General features: G+C 47.9%; 5 protein-coding genes across 5 annotated transcripts; 4 read left to right on the forward strand and 1 right to left on the reverse strand.

Moving 5' to 3' along the window:
* Positions 1-343: 343 nt before the first annotated feature.
* Positions 344-866, forward strand: DEU56DRAFT_749935 (uncharacterized protein; the record flags this gene model as incomplete). Its single annotated transcript, XM_041349486.1, has 2 exons — positions 344-706; positions 756-866. Coding segments are annotated over 2 exons (474 nt in total), but the record flags the coding sequence as incomplete, so codon positions are not given.
* A 5525-nt stretch (positions 867-6391) lies between these two features.
* On the forward strand, positions 6392-7437 carry DEU56DRAFT_920282 (uncharacterized protein; the record flags this gene model as incomplete). The annotated part of the gene is made up of 4 exons (XM_041358415.1): positions 6392-6508; positions 6561-6850; positions 6902-6974; positions 7033-7437. The coding sequence occupies 4 exons, from the start codon at positions 6392-6394 to the stop codon at positions 7435-7437; spliced, it is 885 nt and encodes a 294-aa protein (XP_041200747.1).
* Positions 7438-7639: 202 nt separating this feature from the next.
* On the forward strand, positions 7640-8329 carry DEU56DRAFT_939021 (uncharacterized protein; the record flags this gene model as incomplete). The annotated part of the gene is made up of 2 exons (XM_041358858.1): positions 7640-8090; positions 8151-8329. The coding sequence occupies 2 exons, from the start codon at positions 7640-7642 to the stop codon at positions 8327-8329; spliced, it is 630 nt and encodes a 209-aa protein (XP_041200748.1).
* A 2000-nt stretch (positions 8330-10329) lies between these two features.
* Positions 10330-13165, reverse strand: DEU56DRAFT_920284 (uncharacterized protein; the record flags this gene model as incomplete). Its single annotated transcript, XM_041358416.1, has 8 exons — positions 10330-10517; positions 10615-10921; positions 10972-11286; positions 11348-11710; positions 11766-11875; positions 11930-12125; positions 12177-12501; positions 12582-13165. 8 exons carry the CDS (start codon positions 13163-13165, stop codon positions 10330-10332), a joined length of 2388 nt encoding a protein of 795 aa, XP_041200749.1.
* A 520-nt stretch (positions 13166-13685) lies between these two features.
* DEU56DRAFT_985451 (uncharacterized protein) lies at positions 13686-16989 on the forward strand (the record flags this gene model as incomplete). The annotated part of the gene is made up of 11 exons (XM_041360073.1): positions 13686-13791; positions 13853-14367; positions 14505-14706; positions 14760-14991; positions 15078-15171; positions 15223-15398; positions 15448-15544; positions 15598-16054; positions 16104-16145; positions 16195-16278; positions 16328-16989. 11 exons carry the CDS (start codon positions 13686-13688, stop codon positions 16987-16989), a joined length of 2667 nt encoding a protein of 888 aa, XP_041200750.1.
* Positions 16990-17197: the final 208 nt, after the last annotated feature.

Below are 17197 nucleotides of genomic sequence, written 5' to 3' on the forward strand. Positions count from 1 at the left end.
AAAATTTGCAAAAAGTCGGAGAAGGTTTCGCAGTTCTTGCGTTTTGGTAAAGCGTTCATTTGGCTAGTACGCCGCACCATTGAAGTATTATCTGAAAGGTGGCGCTGGTTACAAACTCAGCGTCTCCCACCAATTCGAGAGCAGCTCTCAAGTAGCCTGCTGCGCTGTTCAACCTGGTAACATCGATGGCCTGAAAAAGATCGTCGGTGCTCGATTTCTGAGTGGTTTTTTTATTAAATTAAACTTTCTTAGATGAAAGTCTTTAAAACGTATGATAAAGTGAAATTTGCGGTACGCATATTTTATTGTCAGTCATTCTCACTATTTCATGGCTTTATGCTAGGTCAAAGGGGGAGGACATTCCACCAATCCTGGCTTCAGCTCCACTACAGGCATTCAGATCTCCATGGCCGACTTCAATGAACTCGAATACAATGGCAAAACCAAGAATCTACGCATCGGAGCGGGATGCCTCTTCGATGAGGTCTACAAAGAAATAGCCTTGTATAAGCGAAACATCGTTGGCGGGGCTACCGCTGCTGGTGTCGGAGTGGCTGGATGGCTACTGGGTGGTGGTTACTCACTCTTGACTAACCAGTACGGTCTTGGAATCGACAATCTAGTTGAGGCCCAAGTCGTCTTGTGCAACGGAAAATCACTAAAGGCATCCGCTCAACACAATAGTGACCTCTTCTTTGCTATAAAAGTGAGTTTATCAAATGCTCAGGTATCATCCTAGTCTTTACGGGAGATAGGGGGGTGGGAACAACTTCGGCATTGTCACTTCATTCACTGTCAAAACCTATCCTCTGGGGCCTATCTACGTCAGTGCCCTGTCGATTTTTTTACTGCGTCTTTCATGCTGATTTTTTGTGCTGTACGGGAAAAAATCAGCGGAACATGTTGACATTTCTGGAACACTGTCACAGTAGACAGCGAACACTGGCGGACAGTCAGAGAGCAGTAATGTGGAAGAGCGTATGGGATTCGGGGTACAGTACGAGATAAGGAATCAGTACATCAGTAGTAAGATATATATACCGGATCATGTTAATAGCCAAACACATATAATCACAACGCGGTGTCCAATCAACACGGATCACGCGTATGACGCAATCAACACGGATCACACGTATGACGCGTTAATCGTATGAGCGTAAGCAGCATGCTTACACCCTTCCCCATCATCCTTCGGAATGTCCTTTCTCCCAGACGTCCAGAGCCTCACAATCCACTAGGTCCTTCCTTGGTAGCCACTCGTCATCCTCTTCTCCAAAACCAACCCAGCGCACTAGATAGCGTTTTCCTCTTCCCACCTTTCGTTCGTCGATGATCCTGTCGATGAAGTTCTCCAATTGACCATCTTCCGTAACCACTGGTCCCGGTCGGGGGTGTTCGCGTGTAGGAAAAAGAATAGGGTCGTTGGCGTGATAGGGACGTAGTTGACTGACATGGAACGTCGGGAAGATGTTAGGTGAATTGGGAAGGTCGAGGGTGTAAGTTGACGATTCGGGATGTGCGTCCAGTATTGTGTACGGCCCGTCGTATCTAGGCATGAACTTTGCAACTCTTTTGTCACCTTTCTGCATGTACTCTCTCCTGCGGTGTTTTGTGGCAAGCATGACGCGGTCACCGATTTCGAGTGTGATGGCTGGCGCACGGTTCTTGTTCACGTTTACAGCTTGAGCTGCCTTCGCAGCGAGCAAGCGATCCTGAGCTTCCATCACGTCGTGCTTGAGTTGCGACAGTAAGTGTCTTGCGCGATCTTCTTCAGGCTCGACGTTTTGAGGCGCTGTAACAAGTGGAGGTAACATCCTGGGCGAGCGACCGAGATGTAACTGGAATGGGGAAAAACCAGTACTCGTGTTTACAGAATTCATAAGATGAAAACGTACACGGGGAAGTGCACGAACCCAACCCTTGTGGTTCCGGTCAACGTAGTAGCGTAGACTTTGGTTAACGGTTTTATTTGTTCGTTCACTTGCACTGTCGGTTTCGGGATGGTACGATGAGGACATCTTCAATTTAACACCTGTCAGTTTGTGCAACGCGCGCCAGAAGCGTGATAAGAAAAGCTTATCGCGGTCCGAAACTATTTCTTGAGGCAGCCCGTTTTCACAAAACCAATGATCGAAAAAGAGACTGGCGAAATGTTCGGCTGAGATATTATCCCTGCAAGGCACAAGACGTATATCAGCGTTCAACCTATCTGTCATAGAGACAATGATATTAAACCCGCTGTCTTCGGGTAAAGGTCCAATGAAGTCGATAGCTACACAATCTCCACGCGCGTCTGGAACCGGTAGCGGATGTAATGGTCCAGTTGTTGCTGTCGTTTTTGATTTGTTGCGCAAGCATTCACCACATGAGGGGATGTATGAGTCCATGAGATCACGCCTCATGTTAGGCCAATAGTATGAACCTCGAAGGAGCGCATAGGACTTATCAGCGCCAAAGTGGCCAGCCGTGTCGTGCGCCGCATTGAACAATGTTTCGCGAAGGTTATCCACGCGTGGGATCACAAGACGATCTGCTATGTAAAATAATCCTCGTTCGTCCTGCGTCAGACCCGGTAGTGATCCTAAAAGCCCAGTTAGCTTCTTACACCATGGATCGTTTGCGTACCCTTCGAGAATGCGCGTGATAAGCGACTCGTCTGCACGGAGGGTAAGTATTGCTGCACATATGTCTGCTGTGGACGTTGTGTCGGTCCTTCGTGACAGGGCGTCCGCGGCTTCATTTTCTTCACCCTTGATATAGTGGATTGACATGTCGTACTGCGACATGTATTCTGACCACCTCGCTTGACGACGTGAGAGGTCACGCTGCGTGGTGAAATTCTGTAGAGTACGATGGTCAGTAAAAACGTCGACGTGTGCACCTAACAAGTCTGAGCGCCACTTCTTCAAGGCACGTATGATGGCGAGAAGCTCCTTTTCGTGTACTGGGTAGTTGAGTTCCGCTGCTCGTAGTTGCATTGAGTCGAACACGACGGGTCTAGATGTTTCTCGTGTCGGTCCCCACGAAAGTAAGGCGCCTGTTGCGTAGTCGGACGCGTCGCAAGTAAGAAATATCTTGTTTTCTCCTGGGTTGTCGTGGTCTATCGTGGTAAGACACTCCGGGCTGACCACTAAGTCTTTGACGGCCTGGAACGCTCGCGCGTGCGTGTCTGTCCACACGGGGAATTCTAACTCTGCCGCTTTAGTAGTTAGCGTGGTAAGGATACGGGTGTGTTCCGCAACGTTGGGGAGATGGTCTGAGAGATACCGTACTATGCCCAGAAATGCGCGTACTTCGGTCGCGTTCTTTGGTTGCGGCCAATCCAATATTCGTGCGACCTTGGAGTCATCGACCTCGATGCCTCTTGCAGAAATGTGGTGGCCCAAGAAATCGATCTCTGTATTAAATAGAGAAGTCTTCTTTGGTGAACAATAAAGGTGGGCCACACGCAGGGCCAACAGGACTTGTCGAACGTTCCGTTCGTGTTCTTCCAGTGTTTGGGACCAGATGATAATGTCGTCTAGATAAACGTGACAAATTTTACCGATTAAGTGTCGTAATGCGGTGGTCATGCGGCGCTGGTGAACGGCGGGGGCGTTGCGTACACCCATGGGCATTACGGTCCACTCGTACTTACCGAAGGGAGTGTGGATTGCCAAGTATTTCGTGTCGTCTGGATGTACTCTCGTTTGAAAGAAAGCGTTAGTCATATCAATTTTTCCAAAGAACTTGCCTTTCGCACAGTCCTTCAGAATCTCGTCAATCCGTGGCAACGGATGGTTATCTGGGACGGTATTGTCATTAAGGAGGCGAAAATCATTTACCCACCTAGGCAATACTGTCGGGTCCGCCTTAGGAATTATAAACGAGGGTGACAACCACTCGCTCTCGGACTCCTTCAAGCGCCCGCTTTCTAGATGTGAGTTTAGGAGGGTCTTCCAAGCGGCCCGGTACTTCTTGGGACAGTCATACGAGCGCTGTTGGACAATACGGTTAGCTTCTTTTAAGTGCACGCGAAACAATACATCGGACGGCATCGTGTCGTTGTGCGGAATGTCCGCTGGAAAGCGGTCCTTGAACTCAGACTTCACTGCAGCGTCCATTTCAGTCAGTTTGTCTTGGAATTCGAGTTCGGCTATCCGCGTCTGAACTGCCGCTGTAATATCCCCACCATTAACTGTTTCGCACTCCCTGTCGACTATGGTCTTAAGTTCCGGGAGGATGCACTTGAGTTCGTTAACGACGTCGCGCTTCATCCAAAATAGTTGGGGACCATACGGCACAACGCGAACAGGAGGGGGAGCTGGAACTGTGGGTGGGTGGAGGAGGTCGTAATCAGTATCTTTTACAATGCAAGTACGCATCTCGTGGTCAATAATTATGCGATTGTGCTGCAGAAATGGTCCTCCGAGTAACAGTGGTGTACAAAGTTTTGGCGCGATCACAGCGCGTACAGTGCGAGAGGTGTAAACATGGTCAAGAGACGAACACGACAGTTTGACATATTGCGAGAGAATAAAAGGTTGTTTGTTGTCTTGAGACAATGCGAGAGAGACGGGGAGAGTTTTGGCCAGTTGATGACGTCGTAGTCCAAGTTTAGTGACGAGATCTTCGTCAATCAGAACTAAAGATGAACCGTGGTCAATGAGAGCAGATACAACAATAGAAGAAGGAATAGCCGGCCCGTCAACACGACACTCCCAACGTAAGTGAGGGGTTTGTAACGGGGCCACGCACTCTTCTTCAGATTCTGAACCGCTGCCCAGTACCGCAGAGGGCATTACCACTGCGATGGTGTGGTGTCCTTCGACCTCTACAGCAGCCACAATCTTCGGTTTTCTGGAGGCGATGAGCGACGCAGTGATTGTCTTGTATGACGCGCCGTCTGGAAAGCCTTTGGGACAAGCGGTTGATGTATGGCCAGCAAATGGTTCGCGACACTTGAAGCACCCGTCGTTTTCACGAAGTAGTTGGCGTTCATTTTCTGTCAGGGAAGGTAGTCTTGTGAAGGGTTTCGAGGATGAGGCTGTGGTCGTGGATGAGGTTGTAGTTTGACCCGCTCTGGCGTTGAAACGAGATCCAGGTGTAAATTTCTTATCACCACCGGAACGTGCTCGTTCATTGCGCAGTGCGGTGTCGACCGCTTCTTTTTGTCGAACGAGGTAGCGCACCCTCCGTTCGTCGAGTAGGCGTACTTTCTCTATCCATTTCCGCAAATCCGTTTCGGTTATGTTTTCCGCATGGTAATCGGCAGCTAGCTCGGCGTTCATATGAGACTCAAGGTGGTAACGGATATTGATTTCTTTTAGGTGTGATGTCGTTCCGCGTAGAAGGGTGTTTTGGCTTTGTATATCCACGGCCCATTCGTTGAACGGACGTTGACCTTGTGTGGAAGCCAACATCTTGCGTCGAACTACATCGGACCATCCGGAGGGAAGCCAGTAGTCGCGAACTTCCGCCATGTAGTCTGCGAAGGTGAGCTTGTCAATACGTTCGCGATCGTTGATATACCAATCCTGAATAACCGCTTCCTGCATTCCCCAAGTGACCTTTTTAACCATCTCTTCGTCTTTCACATTCTTGTGGAGGAAGAACTGTGTGCAGCCCATTTCCCATGAGCACAGAGCCTCTGGGGTCAACTCGCCCGCTGTAAGAAAGGGCGGTTTACTTGGTGAAGATTGCTCTACGCGCGCGGTCTTGGTTGTCGACATATTGAATGTGATAGAGACGTTTTGATCGGTGGAGTCGGAATCAGTGGATATATGCGTGTTGATCCGTGAATGGGAACGCGGGGATGCGATGATCGGAGCGATCGGTTGTATTAATGTAGGTGCGATCGCAGTTGGGATATCAGCGTGCGGCGATCGAAGTCTATCACGACTGCGTGTCGTGACCGACAGGGGTATAGGTATTTGTGTGCGGCGGGGAGGCAGTTTGTTTATTCTTAGCTGGGTTGACCCTTGGCCAATACCCACTGGTATGTTCTAAGGACGGGGAGTGACGGTTACGGTTCCTTGAGTTTGACGATTGTCAATACTCAACGTTGGTTCTGATAAGAACAAGGTTCGGCAGTTATAACGGTTCGGATAACGATTTAACGCTCAGCTGGACGTTAAAAAAAAGTGGAACACTGTCACAGTAGACAGCGAACACTGGCGGACAGTCAGAGAGCAGTAATGTGGAAGAGCGTATGGGATTCGGGGTACAGTACGAGATAAGGAATCAGTACATCAGTAGTAAGATATATATACCGGATCATGTTAATAGCCAAACACATATAATCACAACGCGGTGTCCAATCAACACGGATCACGCGTATGACGCAATCAACACGGATCACACGTATGACGCGTTAATCGTATGAGCGTAAGCAGCATGCTTACAATTTCCAATGGATGAGTCTACAAAAGTGAAGGAAGCAATTATGAACTTCATTAACAAGTGCCAAGACAAGAAGGCGGCGATCGTTGGTGCATACAGACATTTCTGTATCCGCGGAAAGAAGGAGGTACGTCCGACCTTCCAGGTCTGCTATTCCCTGACATTAACTGTCGACATAGCACAAGATCACTGTTGACCTTTTCTATGATGGACCTCTTCCTTCCGACAATCCTTTTACGGAGCTTCTCGAACTCTCTGACGACAAATGGATTGATCATCAGACCCAGGGCGGAGCGGACAAGAAGCTTGCAGAAAACTTTGCATTCATGGACCAGCTTTTTTCCCATATTCATGATCCGTCTCGCGTCGCTGGACCTCCGTTGCATAGTCCAATTTCTGGGACACGGCTCTCCTTAGAAACATATGCGAATAATCCCCCTAAAGCCGGTGTGGGAGAAGAGAATGTTAGGTGTGTTGTGAAACACTGTTCTCGACGTTCGTCCTACTCACACTCCCAAAGGGCGCGTTGGGGGACCGTGATGGTTTCGCACTTCACCCGAAAGCTCTTGGATAAGATCGAGGAAGAATCGAAGGTATAATCATCCTTAGCATCCAATTGTGCAATATCTTTCTCAATGCCCTTATTCTCAGCGCGCCGCCAGTCACATGAAGGACAACCAGGGAAAGACAGCCGTCATTGATATCTGGCCGTTCCTACCGTCGATGTTTGACACAAGTACTTCCGCCGCCTGGCCGCACAAGAAAGGCCGGCCGAATGGGCCGTTACTCGTCTGCTTCCAATGGGAAGGAGAGAGCAACGATAAGTACTGGATCGGGCTTCTGATGGAGATCCTGCAATCTATTCGCAAGGTGGCAGAGGACGAAGGGTGCACTAATGACAAGTTGCCAATATATTGCAACACCTCACTCGCCGATACTCCGGTGGAGGACATCTACAAGGATCATCTGTCAACGCTCAGCAAAATCCGCGCAAAATACGATCCTGACGATATGATGAGGAGAACTGGCGGGTTTAGGATTCCTTTGGCGTCGTAGACATCCATGCTTAGCGCTCAAAGAAGTACCGACGAAACTCGTGCATTATGTACTGCATTCATGCGGCAGTGCGGGCACGCCAATGAGGTCATGACTTAATGCGTGGCCCAAACTTGAAGCCCCTATTTCCTCGATCGAACAAAAAACCTCATCTAGTAATACTTCAAAAACTCCCTTTCCTATTTGCTCCTCTACATGTACAATGGCCACCAAGTCTAAAGTCTTTGATGACAGCACGTCCGTTTCCAACCCACCTCCCTCGTATGATTCAATTTCTACGTCTGTATCAGATGTTGTCCGGTACAAACCATCGGTATTTTCCTTCCTGAAATCCAAGGAAAAACGTCGTGCGACAGTGCTCTCTGGCATCCGTGAAATTGTCTCCTCTCCTGATTTCACCCCTTCATCTGTCGGGTCGATCGCTGCTACTTTGCCAGCAGCAGAGTTCTCAGATCTCCTGCAACAACGCAATATCGAGGATCACACAGCGCTGTATTGGGCGATCGTAAAAAAGCGGCGAGAAGTCCTTTGGGTGTTCACTAAATTCATTTCCGAATTCTCGCCGGCTTGTTCTTCCGACTTACGACTTGCGTGCATGACAATGAACGATAACGATCTCTTTATGCAGCTGAATTTAGGGGACAATGTTAATCGTAAGTGCATGGTCCAAAATGTCCTGAGAGCGCGTCAATTAACTAATCACATGCTATCAGCCAAGGATAAGTCTTTGAGACGGATTTTGGGTTGTCCGCGAGATGAGATCCAGGTGTTCCAGCATGAACTGGTCGAAAATCGCCGCATTGTTTATTTCAAGTTGGTCTTCAAGATGTTCCAGACACGCCTGCGCATTATGCAGGAATTGGCGGTAGAATTTATTGCCCAGGGTATGTAATTCACGTCTTTTGGCTTGTTTTTCATGCTGATGATTGAACGTACTATTCACCGAAGGACGTATATGGGTGTTGAGAATTTATATGGGACCGGACGGGAAGTGGCACGTTGGGTGTGCTCTTTCTGAACAGAGTTCGCCAGTGGTGCATCCATACGTCGGCCTTACAATTGAGTCCCACAGGCCATCGCCTGGGTCGGACACCCCGGAAGATCTAGTTTTAAACTTGAAACGCGCAGCGGACACACTTATAGCTACTAAGGACTCTAAGGAGTGGGTATATCGTTCCCATACATTGAAAGTTCAAGGCATACTGATGTTTTTGTTGTTCCCATGTAACCATTCTTTGCTTCCTTGCTCTGGCTAATACACAGATCATTTCGCCACTGGCATTACTACACGGGTTTTGTACCTAGCAAGATCACCGGAATGGACCGCCTGTTAGATGATTGGCCGATGGACCAGTAAGTCTTCCTCGTTATCCATTGACGTGTTGTGTAACTCTCCGTGAACTGACTCGGGTTGTATGGCTTTAGTGATACTACATACGTAGACCACGATGGCACATTAACTGCAACATTAGTGCTAGGTCGCCTAGCACCATGTTCAAGCCTGTTTCTTCGATTTAAACAAGCGCTGAGTCAATATTTTGTTGCATGAAATATAGCTGCATGTTGTTGTAACGGAAGCGAACGATAGCCCAACACCTGATGGTGGGGGATGGATGTATCCTTTTGGCCTATAGGCCTAAAATAGGGATACATCCCCCAATCTAATTGTCCACTCACCAGTGATACATCCATGTAGTCTGAGAATCCATGTATCTAATATAGCAAGCAGAAATCTTAAACATACATTATGACTGCAATTTTGGCTCCCCAAAGCGAAAATTCATGATATATATTCCATTTTGGTAACCTCCTATGTACAGGTGCCGAGAAATGGAGCCTGCCGGAATTTCTCGGCACCATACGTCCAGCTGAGCGTGCGCGCTATTCGCTTCTGTATCTATTTTCCTTTCCTACACGACGACGAGTTCGTCGTACAGCGTACTTCCTCACTACTGTCCGTACCTGCAGTCGTTTCTTTTACCCACCCACCACTCCCTCAATTTTTTTTTCAAGCTACATTTCAGTGATTTCACACTTCGTAATTCCGCGCTATGTAAATAGTCGTACTCCACGACATATTATTCTATACCCATTGATCCGTTACTCGATAGTCATATGACATGATCGAATTCGTAGGTAGGTGTCCCGCCCTCCCGAGCGGCTCCAACCTGCCTACGTCCCACCCCGAGCTAACGCTCGGTCCAGCCCAACCTATCAGATCATGTCAGCGACTCTCGAGTCAGACGAAGCTGGACATGTCAGGCCTCCCCACATTATTCCCACACATCATATGTTCGCATTTTTCAGCCCCACAGTGTGGGAATTACCCCACAACACCAAAAACATCGCCCATTTTGGGAATCTCCACAATATCAATTATTCCCACACCCTTCCCACCTCACTGCAGCTTCACCACCACCCCACAATAGGTCCCCCTCCATATATAAGTGATAGTTTGGTATATATATGTATATTATAATATAATGGTCCGCTTTTTTTGTTTATTTGTGTACCTGCTCCTCCTCCAGGGCCCTTTCAACATAACCTAGGGTACAGAACACTTTCGCATTTTTGCCCCTATGACAGGGAAGTGTTCTAAGGCATTCAGAACATGTTCAGGAGTATATATGAATGTATTCCCATCTTTATTTTACCCCCTGAAGCGCCCTACATCAATAGTTATAGCATATATACATAGAAACATCAGGAAAACGACAAGTTACTTACTCTGACTTATTGTCAACTTTTCACACACAATAAGGCGAAATAAGCAAAGGCTGAAATAAGTGACCGCCAGGTTGAAAAAGGCCACTCATCGTCTGAATTTTCACTTATTTCGAACTTAGTTTACTTTCATATCACAAATAAAGCAGAAAAAAGGGCATTGTCCATTCAGAAAAGCACGACGCGAAAGCAATTAAGTGGATCACTAAGGGAAGATAAAACAGCGAAAATCAATGGTAGCTTATGCGTGTAGTAGTCGGAGAGCAGTAGAAAATGGTACCAGAGGAGCATATGAACAATGATAGCAGGTTGAGGATGGTGCTGATTCGTGAAGGCCCATGGGGCAGCGGATGGCTCTGTCAAATCCACAAAATCAGCATGGTGAACACGACAAATAAATAAAGCAGAGAACGATGCACAAGAGGGAAAGATTATACATACACAAAAAGGCACGGTCATCATCAGAGCTGTGCGAAATGGCTGCATCCGCAGCGGTGCTTTCGTTCAAAGCTGACCGCGCCATCTCTACTGTAGTTTCAACGAAGTCCTTGCTCTTCTTCTTGATGCTCTTCATGTACCCAGTGTTCGCTTTATGCCAGAGATCACGCGAAAACATATACGGAGCGCTGGTCTCCTTGCCAGTGAGCTTGTTGAGTACTTTGGGCAGCTTGATGACCACCTTGCCGCGAGATGTGGTCGACGCTAAGATATCCTCGACTTTGATATCACCGTCCGAAATTAATGTGACGGCGCGCTCAAGCTATGCGAATTCATCGAGAGGGATCATTGATGATAAGAAAATAGACTTACTGCTGTAGCGCAAAATCCAATAACACCGGCCATCCCTTTCGATGCGAGGTCTTTGGTTTTCAATGCGGGAATATTAGCGTGACCGTCGACGACATTGAGGTGAGCCTTTCCAAGGAGCTGCAGGATGAATACAGAGTGGAATGCACCGTCGGGGTCACGCTTGTCCATATCCTCAAAGATGAAGGCATAATTCTTCAAAAGGAGCCCTGCAAGAACCTCTGGGTCGCAGTCGCTGTTGCTCATCAGAAAATCGTAGATAAGCACAATGGCTGTAGAGCCAAAGTTGCTCCGCCACTCAGAAAGACGTTGAACAGTCTGAGTATGGAGTCGATACAGTGAGAAAATGTTTTTGACATCTGGAGCAAGAAGCACCTACGAGCGAAAAAACGGCACCATTCAGAACAATGGTAAGTTTCAAGTCTGGGTAGATTGCCTGAAAAATGATTTGAATGTGTGTGAGCAGAGTCACATCTGGGATTGTCCAGAGGGATTCTTGGCTGCCAGCCCACAATATCATCGTCGGAAGGAACTTTTTGGCCCAGCGGTTGTCTGCTTGCACTTGTTCAGGGAGGTCGCAGCTTCGGTATTGCGCTCGGGGCTTCAGCTCGTTGTGCGGTGTGTCGACATTGACAGATTTCTGTTCCTTGGGGGCGGGAGCATCACTGATAGATGTCGAAGATGGTTCCACTTTCACCTTTTTAGTTGGCAAAGGTTTGACGTCTGTGGTCATGACCGTTGTCTAATGAAAAACTTGTGTCAGGAAGGACTAGTTAACCAAACGGTTGGATGCTCACCGAAGTCGTAGTGCGGGAAGGCTTCTCTAGCTTCACTTTGGGCTTCTCGGGCTCCGCTTCATGCTTCTGATCGATCTCGTCCGGTAGGTCGATGTCCATTGTATTGTTGACTAGAGGTGCAGTGAGTTTCAGGGTGTTGGCATCAGCAAACAGCGCTGACTCACTTTCGTCGTCCGAAAACTCATCAATTTCACTGCCAGAGATAAGATCGAGGACTTCAGAAGCCTTCCTTTTGAGGACGTTGCTGGTGTCGGCAACCCTGGTCGGACCTAATGGCGACAACTGGGTGAATGGAGCACGGAACTCTGCTGGAATCCCTGACTCGTCATCGGAGTCATCGACTGTGAGAGTAACCGTCATCTTTGAACATTATCAGTGGAAATTTCTGGTGGGAGATCAGTGAACAGTTACCGCTGCAGCTGACCTCCCTTCCTTGGCAGTTATCCCATGCGCAGCCAGGCGTTCTAATTCGTCATCTTCATCCTCATCGTCGGCAAAACCTCCAGTGAGCGCATCCTCAGCTGCACCAATACATTGAGGAGGACGTTTAGAAGCATCAGTCAGAGTTGTGCTGTGAGAGGTAATGGAAGAGCCTGTAAGGCGAGAAAAAATTGTTGACGGGGGAGGTGATGCCGAAGTATGAGTTGCGTGACTCGCGTGCTGAGATTTGATGGGCGTCTTGACGCCTGAAGCCCAGTTCTTCACTTTGTTGGTGAGAGCCAATTCAGGCTGTTTCCTGCGGTTCAGAGTTAAATTGAGGAAGAACATGGTTGACTCCGTGAGTAGAAGCATGATGAGTGTGAAGTAGAGACTTACGCATCAAGTACATTGCCTTTCTTATCCACACGTGCTGCCTTATCTCCGCAATCAGCAGTGTTCCGCTTGATTTCATTACGCGCTTGATTGACAGCATCCTTCATCGAAGCTTTGATAACCTTCTTCTTGATCGTACCACTCTTAGTGTGTGAGTCTTGATCGACAGCGTCGTTGTCGATATCCATTGGCACATCAGCCTTCTGAGTGAGTACTCCCAACCCTTGATTGGTTCCGACTTCATCATCACCTCCACCACAGGCTGCTGCAATATCTGGGCTGTCCTTTGCAGCCTTCTTGCCTTTGTAAGGCGTCGGACGAGGGCGGACTCCCTTGACCTTCCTCGTCAGCACATTCGTCTGTTTCGCTTCCATCTCCAGCTCTATACCGGCCACACGCTTAGCACCTGCCTCAGCAGCAGCTGCTTGTGCTGCTACCTTTGCCGCCTTTTCTTCTCGGGCAGCTGCAACTTCTTCTGTCGTGCGTCGGGGTTTTTTTGCCTGTAAGAGGATGGCACCTGGATGCGCAGTTGCGTTAGACGCACGAGTACGACGAGTCGGAGTGGTAGCGGCACGTTGAGCAGGCATGTTGAGGTGAAAGTTGCACGTAAGAAGCTGCAAGAGAGGTGAACAGGAATTTGCGGGTAGCAGGGAGCAACAAGAGACGGTCTAAGCTAAGTGAAAACTTTTAAGTGCGCTACCCTGATCCCAAACATGGACAACGCATACTGATTACGACCCCAACACTTACTAGGCTGGCAGCTCGGTTTGCTTTCAACCGAAAGTTTGTTTTCTTAACGCTAAGTATAAACTATGTACATACTCCATTTTTTCACGCTCCTCACTGGCTAATATTGTCTAAAGGAACCAGAACTCTCGACGGGATCACAACGCACTGCAACTTCCTTGCGGACGCTCAAATTGTCGGCGTTATTTCAAAACTCAAGCGGGACGAACGAAACATTGGAACGCAGCGCATCCTACAATTGCAAGGGCAGCTAATGCTTATCATCCCAGTGTTTCTGAAGAGCTGGAAGAGCACCCTCCGGCACCTGAGCAGCCTGAGGCACAATTTGACTTTCAAGAAGCCGAACATGATGACCCGAATATGACGGATCACGATGGGACACGGGACTCACCAGCTCCCAGCATCAACGTTGAGTTCTGGGGGCCAGGAGACCGTCTATATCGGAACTTTCACAAGGACCTCGACGGTAATACTTTACTTTGCTATTAGAACAACTTTCTAACCATATTTCACCGTATATTTTCTAGCTCGTCCATGTGACGAGAACGGCACATTTCTTCCCCCTGGAAGCCCACCAAAGCCACTCTCTGATAAATCTCCTGACGACTGGACGCCTTACCGAAACCGTATCGAGTTCGAAACCGCGGAATTTTTTTTCACCGAGAATCAGACACCTGCAGCCCAGATCAATAAGCTACTCGATCTCTGGGCTTCAACCCTCCAGAAACACGGCGATAAGCCTCCATTTGCAGATTTCCGCGACCTTCATAAAACCATTGACAAAACACCACTCGGTGATGTCAAATGGCAATCGTTTTCAGTTCGATACAATGGTGAACGACCAGCCGCTGATGTGCCGCCGTGGATGGACCAAGACTTTGACGTCTGGTACCGTGATCCACGAGAAGTTGTTCGCAATATGCTTGCGAATCCGGACTATATCGAAGAGTTCGATTACCGACCCTACCGCGAATTCTTGACCGATGGTGATGAGCGTCAGTGGAGGGATTTCATGTCCGGTGATTGGGTATGGGATCAGGCGGTGAGTCTATCAACGTTTTGCAACTATCAACGTTTTGCAACTATCAACGTATTGCAACTTATCATTAGCTATCAACGTATTGCAACTTATCATTAGCTATTAACGTATTGCAACTTATCATTAACAATTGTTTCCAGGACATAATCTCAGAGGATCCGGAATCACATGGATCCACGTTCGTACCTGTTATTTTGGGCAGCGACAAGACTACTGTGTCTGTCGCAACGGGAAACAACGAATATTACCCACTCTATGCGTCTATCGGCAATGTTCGCAACAATGTCCGACGAGCTCATCGTGACGCAGTAAGTATCATTGGGTTTCTTGCTATTCCCAAAAGTAAGTTTCATTTGTCTAACATATATTCTTACATTGCTTATCCGAGCTACTAGCAACTAAGGAACATGCAACTGGGGATGTAATGTTCCGAAAGTTCCGCCGGCAATTATTTCACTGCTCGCTCTCCAAGATCCTCGAGACACTTCGACCCGGTATCACGAAGTACGAAGTCGCGCGATTTGGCGATGGCCATTTTCGCCGTGTTATATACGGTCTGGGACCGTATATAGCAGACTACGAAGAGCAAGTGTTATTGACGTGCATCGTGCGTGGCTGGTGCCCAAGGTATGTACTCGTGCATCTTTCTAGTTGACTACTTAGACTCATTATTGGACAGATGTTTATCTTCACGTATCAATCTAGACGAGCAGGCCGGTTGGCGCTGTCGTCATCACACAGATGTGCTTGTCGGAGGGGACCCTTGGTGAATTGTGGGACGAGTATGGTATCGTCGGTGATCTCGTTGTAAGTCCATCTTTCGTGCTACGTTTTTGCAACTTCTTAACACTTTATCAGCCGTTCACAAACGATTTCCCTCGCGCTGATATCCATGAGCTCATTGCCCCCGATATCCTTCACCAGCTCATCAAAGGCACATTTAAAGACCATCTTGTGGAATGGGTCGAGAAGTATCTGTATCAGACGCACTCGAAGAAAGAGGCCCAGCGCATCATGGATGATATTGACCGAAGGTAAAGGTTTTATTTAATAATCTATTTAGCTATCTCACCAGTTATCTAGAATTGCTGCTGTTCCCGCCTTCGCTGGCCTTCGACGTTTCCCGCAAGGACGAGGCTTCAAGCAATGGACCGGCGACGATTCAAAGGCACTGATGAAGGTACGTTCTTCTCACAGATTGGACTACTGATGTTGTACTTACACATAGCTAAGGTATACTTGTCCGCCATCGAGGGACATGTCCCTGTAGATATAGTTCGAACATTTCGAGCTTTCCTCGATTTTTGCTACTTCGTCCGGCGTAGCGTCATTACGGAGAAGACTCTCAAGAACATACAAGAAGCTCTCGACCGCTTTCATCGATACCGACAAACTTTCGAAACGATTGGTGTTGTATCTACATTCTCACTCCCTCGCCAACACTCACTTCAACACTATGTACTCCTCATTCGTCTTTTTGGGGCCCCGAATGGCCTGTGCTCATCGATCACCGAAGCAAAGCATATCAAAGCCGTGAAGGAACCGTGGCGGCGTTCCAGCCGGTACAAGGCCCTTGGCCAAATGTTGGTCACAAATCAACGTCTTGATAAACTCGCGGCATCGCGTGCTGATTTCACCCAACGCAAAATGCTTGATGGGACCTGTCTTTCTGCAGCTGCACTTGCAGTAGGTAAGTAGCATATTGTGTCTTTATCGTGCTCGCGCTGATGCTTAAATAGAAAAACTGCGCACTATGAATCTTGAGCCAGGCGATGTGGACAGTGCGCACATGATTAACGGCACAGAGGCCAACAACAACCAACAGCACAGAGGCCAACGACAACAACAACGATACCGAAGTTGACGACGGGCCAACTAATGTCGAAGCGCATGTTGAATTGGCCAAAACGCCTCGTAAGTGCTCCAGCACCTGTTTCTGTCCAATGGCTAATATATTATTTAGAACGCAAACGAGCTCGCACACCTGCCGCGTTAGCAGTTGAATTGGCAATCCCACAACTCCCCAACCTTTTGCGCCGCTTTCTCTTTACCCAACTCAATCCAGATGACCCTCGTGACCCTTCCGAAGTTCCCCTTACTTGTTGTCCTCAATACAACGACAAAATCAGTGTTTTCAACTCCGCATGTTCCAGATTCTTTGCCCCGAGCGATCCAAGTGGTATCGGGGGCATGCGTCGCGAGTATGTTCGCGCATGTCCAATATGGAGAAATGAGTACCCTCGTTATGATTGTGTCTTCGTCAACACGAATCCGGATCTCGACGGGATGAGGGGTATGGACGTTGCGCGAGTGTTGAGTTTTTTCTCTTTCACATACAAGGCTGAATTATACCCATGCGCAGTTGTGCGGTGGTTCGATACAATTGGAGATTCACCCAACGAAGACAACGGAATGTGGATGGTACAGCCTGCTCATCACGCGAACAACTCTCCCCATATTTCCATCATTCATATTGACTCAATCTACCGCGCCGCACACCTTATTCCTATATACGGTACTCAATTTATTCCTCCGCAACATCAGCACCATCAGACTTATGATGTTTTCCGCAAGTTCTATGTTAATAAATACGCAGATCATCACGCATTTGAAATCGCATTTTAGACTTGTTCTGTACGGTCCTTGCTTATTACACTTTAATTCAACTTTTTTGAACTTCGCACATGAACTTGTTTGCACGCTGGTCCCACTTTCTAATAATTAGAAAAAGCAGCCTTTAAGGTAGTTCAAAATTTTCGTTCGCAAGAAATAAGGGCCATTAAGTGAAATAAGGCGAAATAAGTAATCGGTGAATTTACTGATGCACTGCAGA

This window comes from Suillus clintonianus (genome assembly GCF_016758775.1).
Source record: "Suillus clintonianus strain FC179 chromosome Unknown DEU56scaffold_217, whole genome shotgun sequence".
NCBI lineage: Eukaryota > Fungi > Basidiomycota > Agaricomycetes > Boletales > Suillaceae > Suillus > Suillus clintonianus.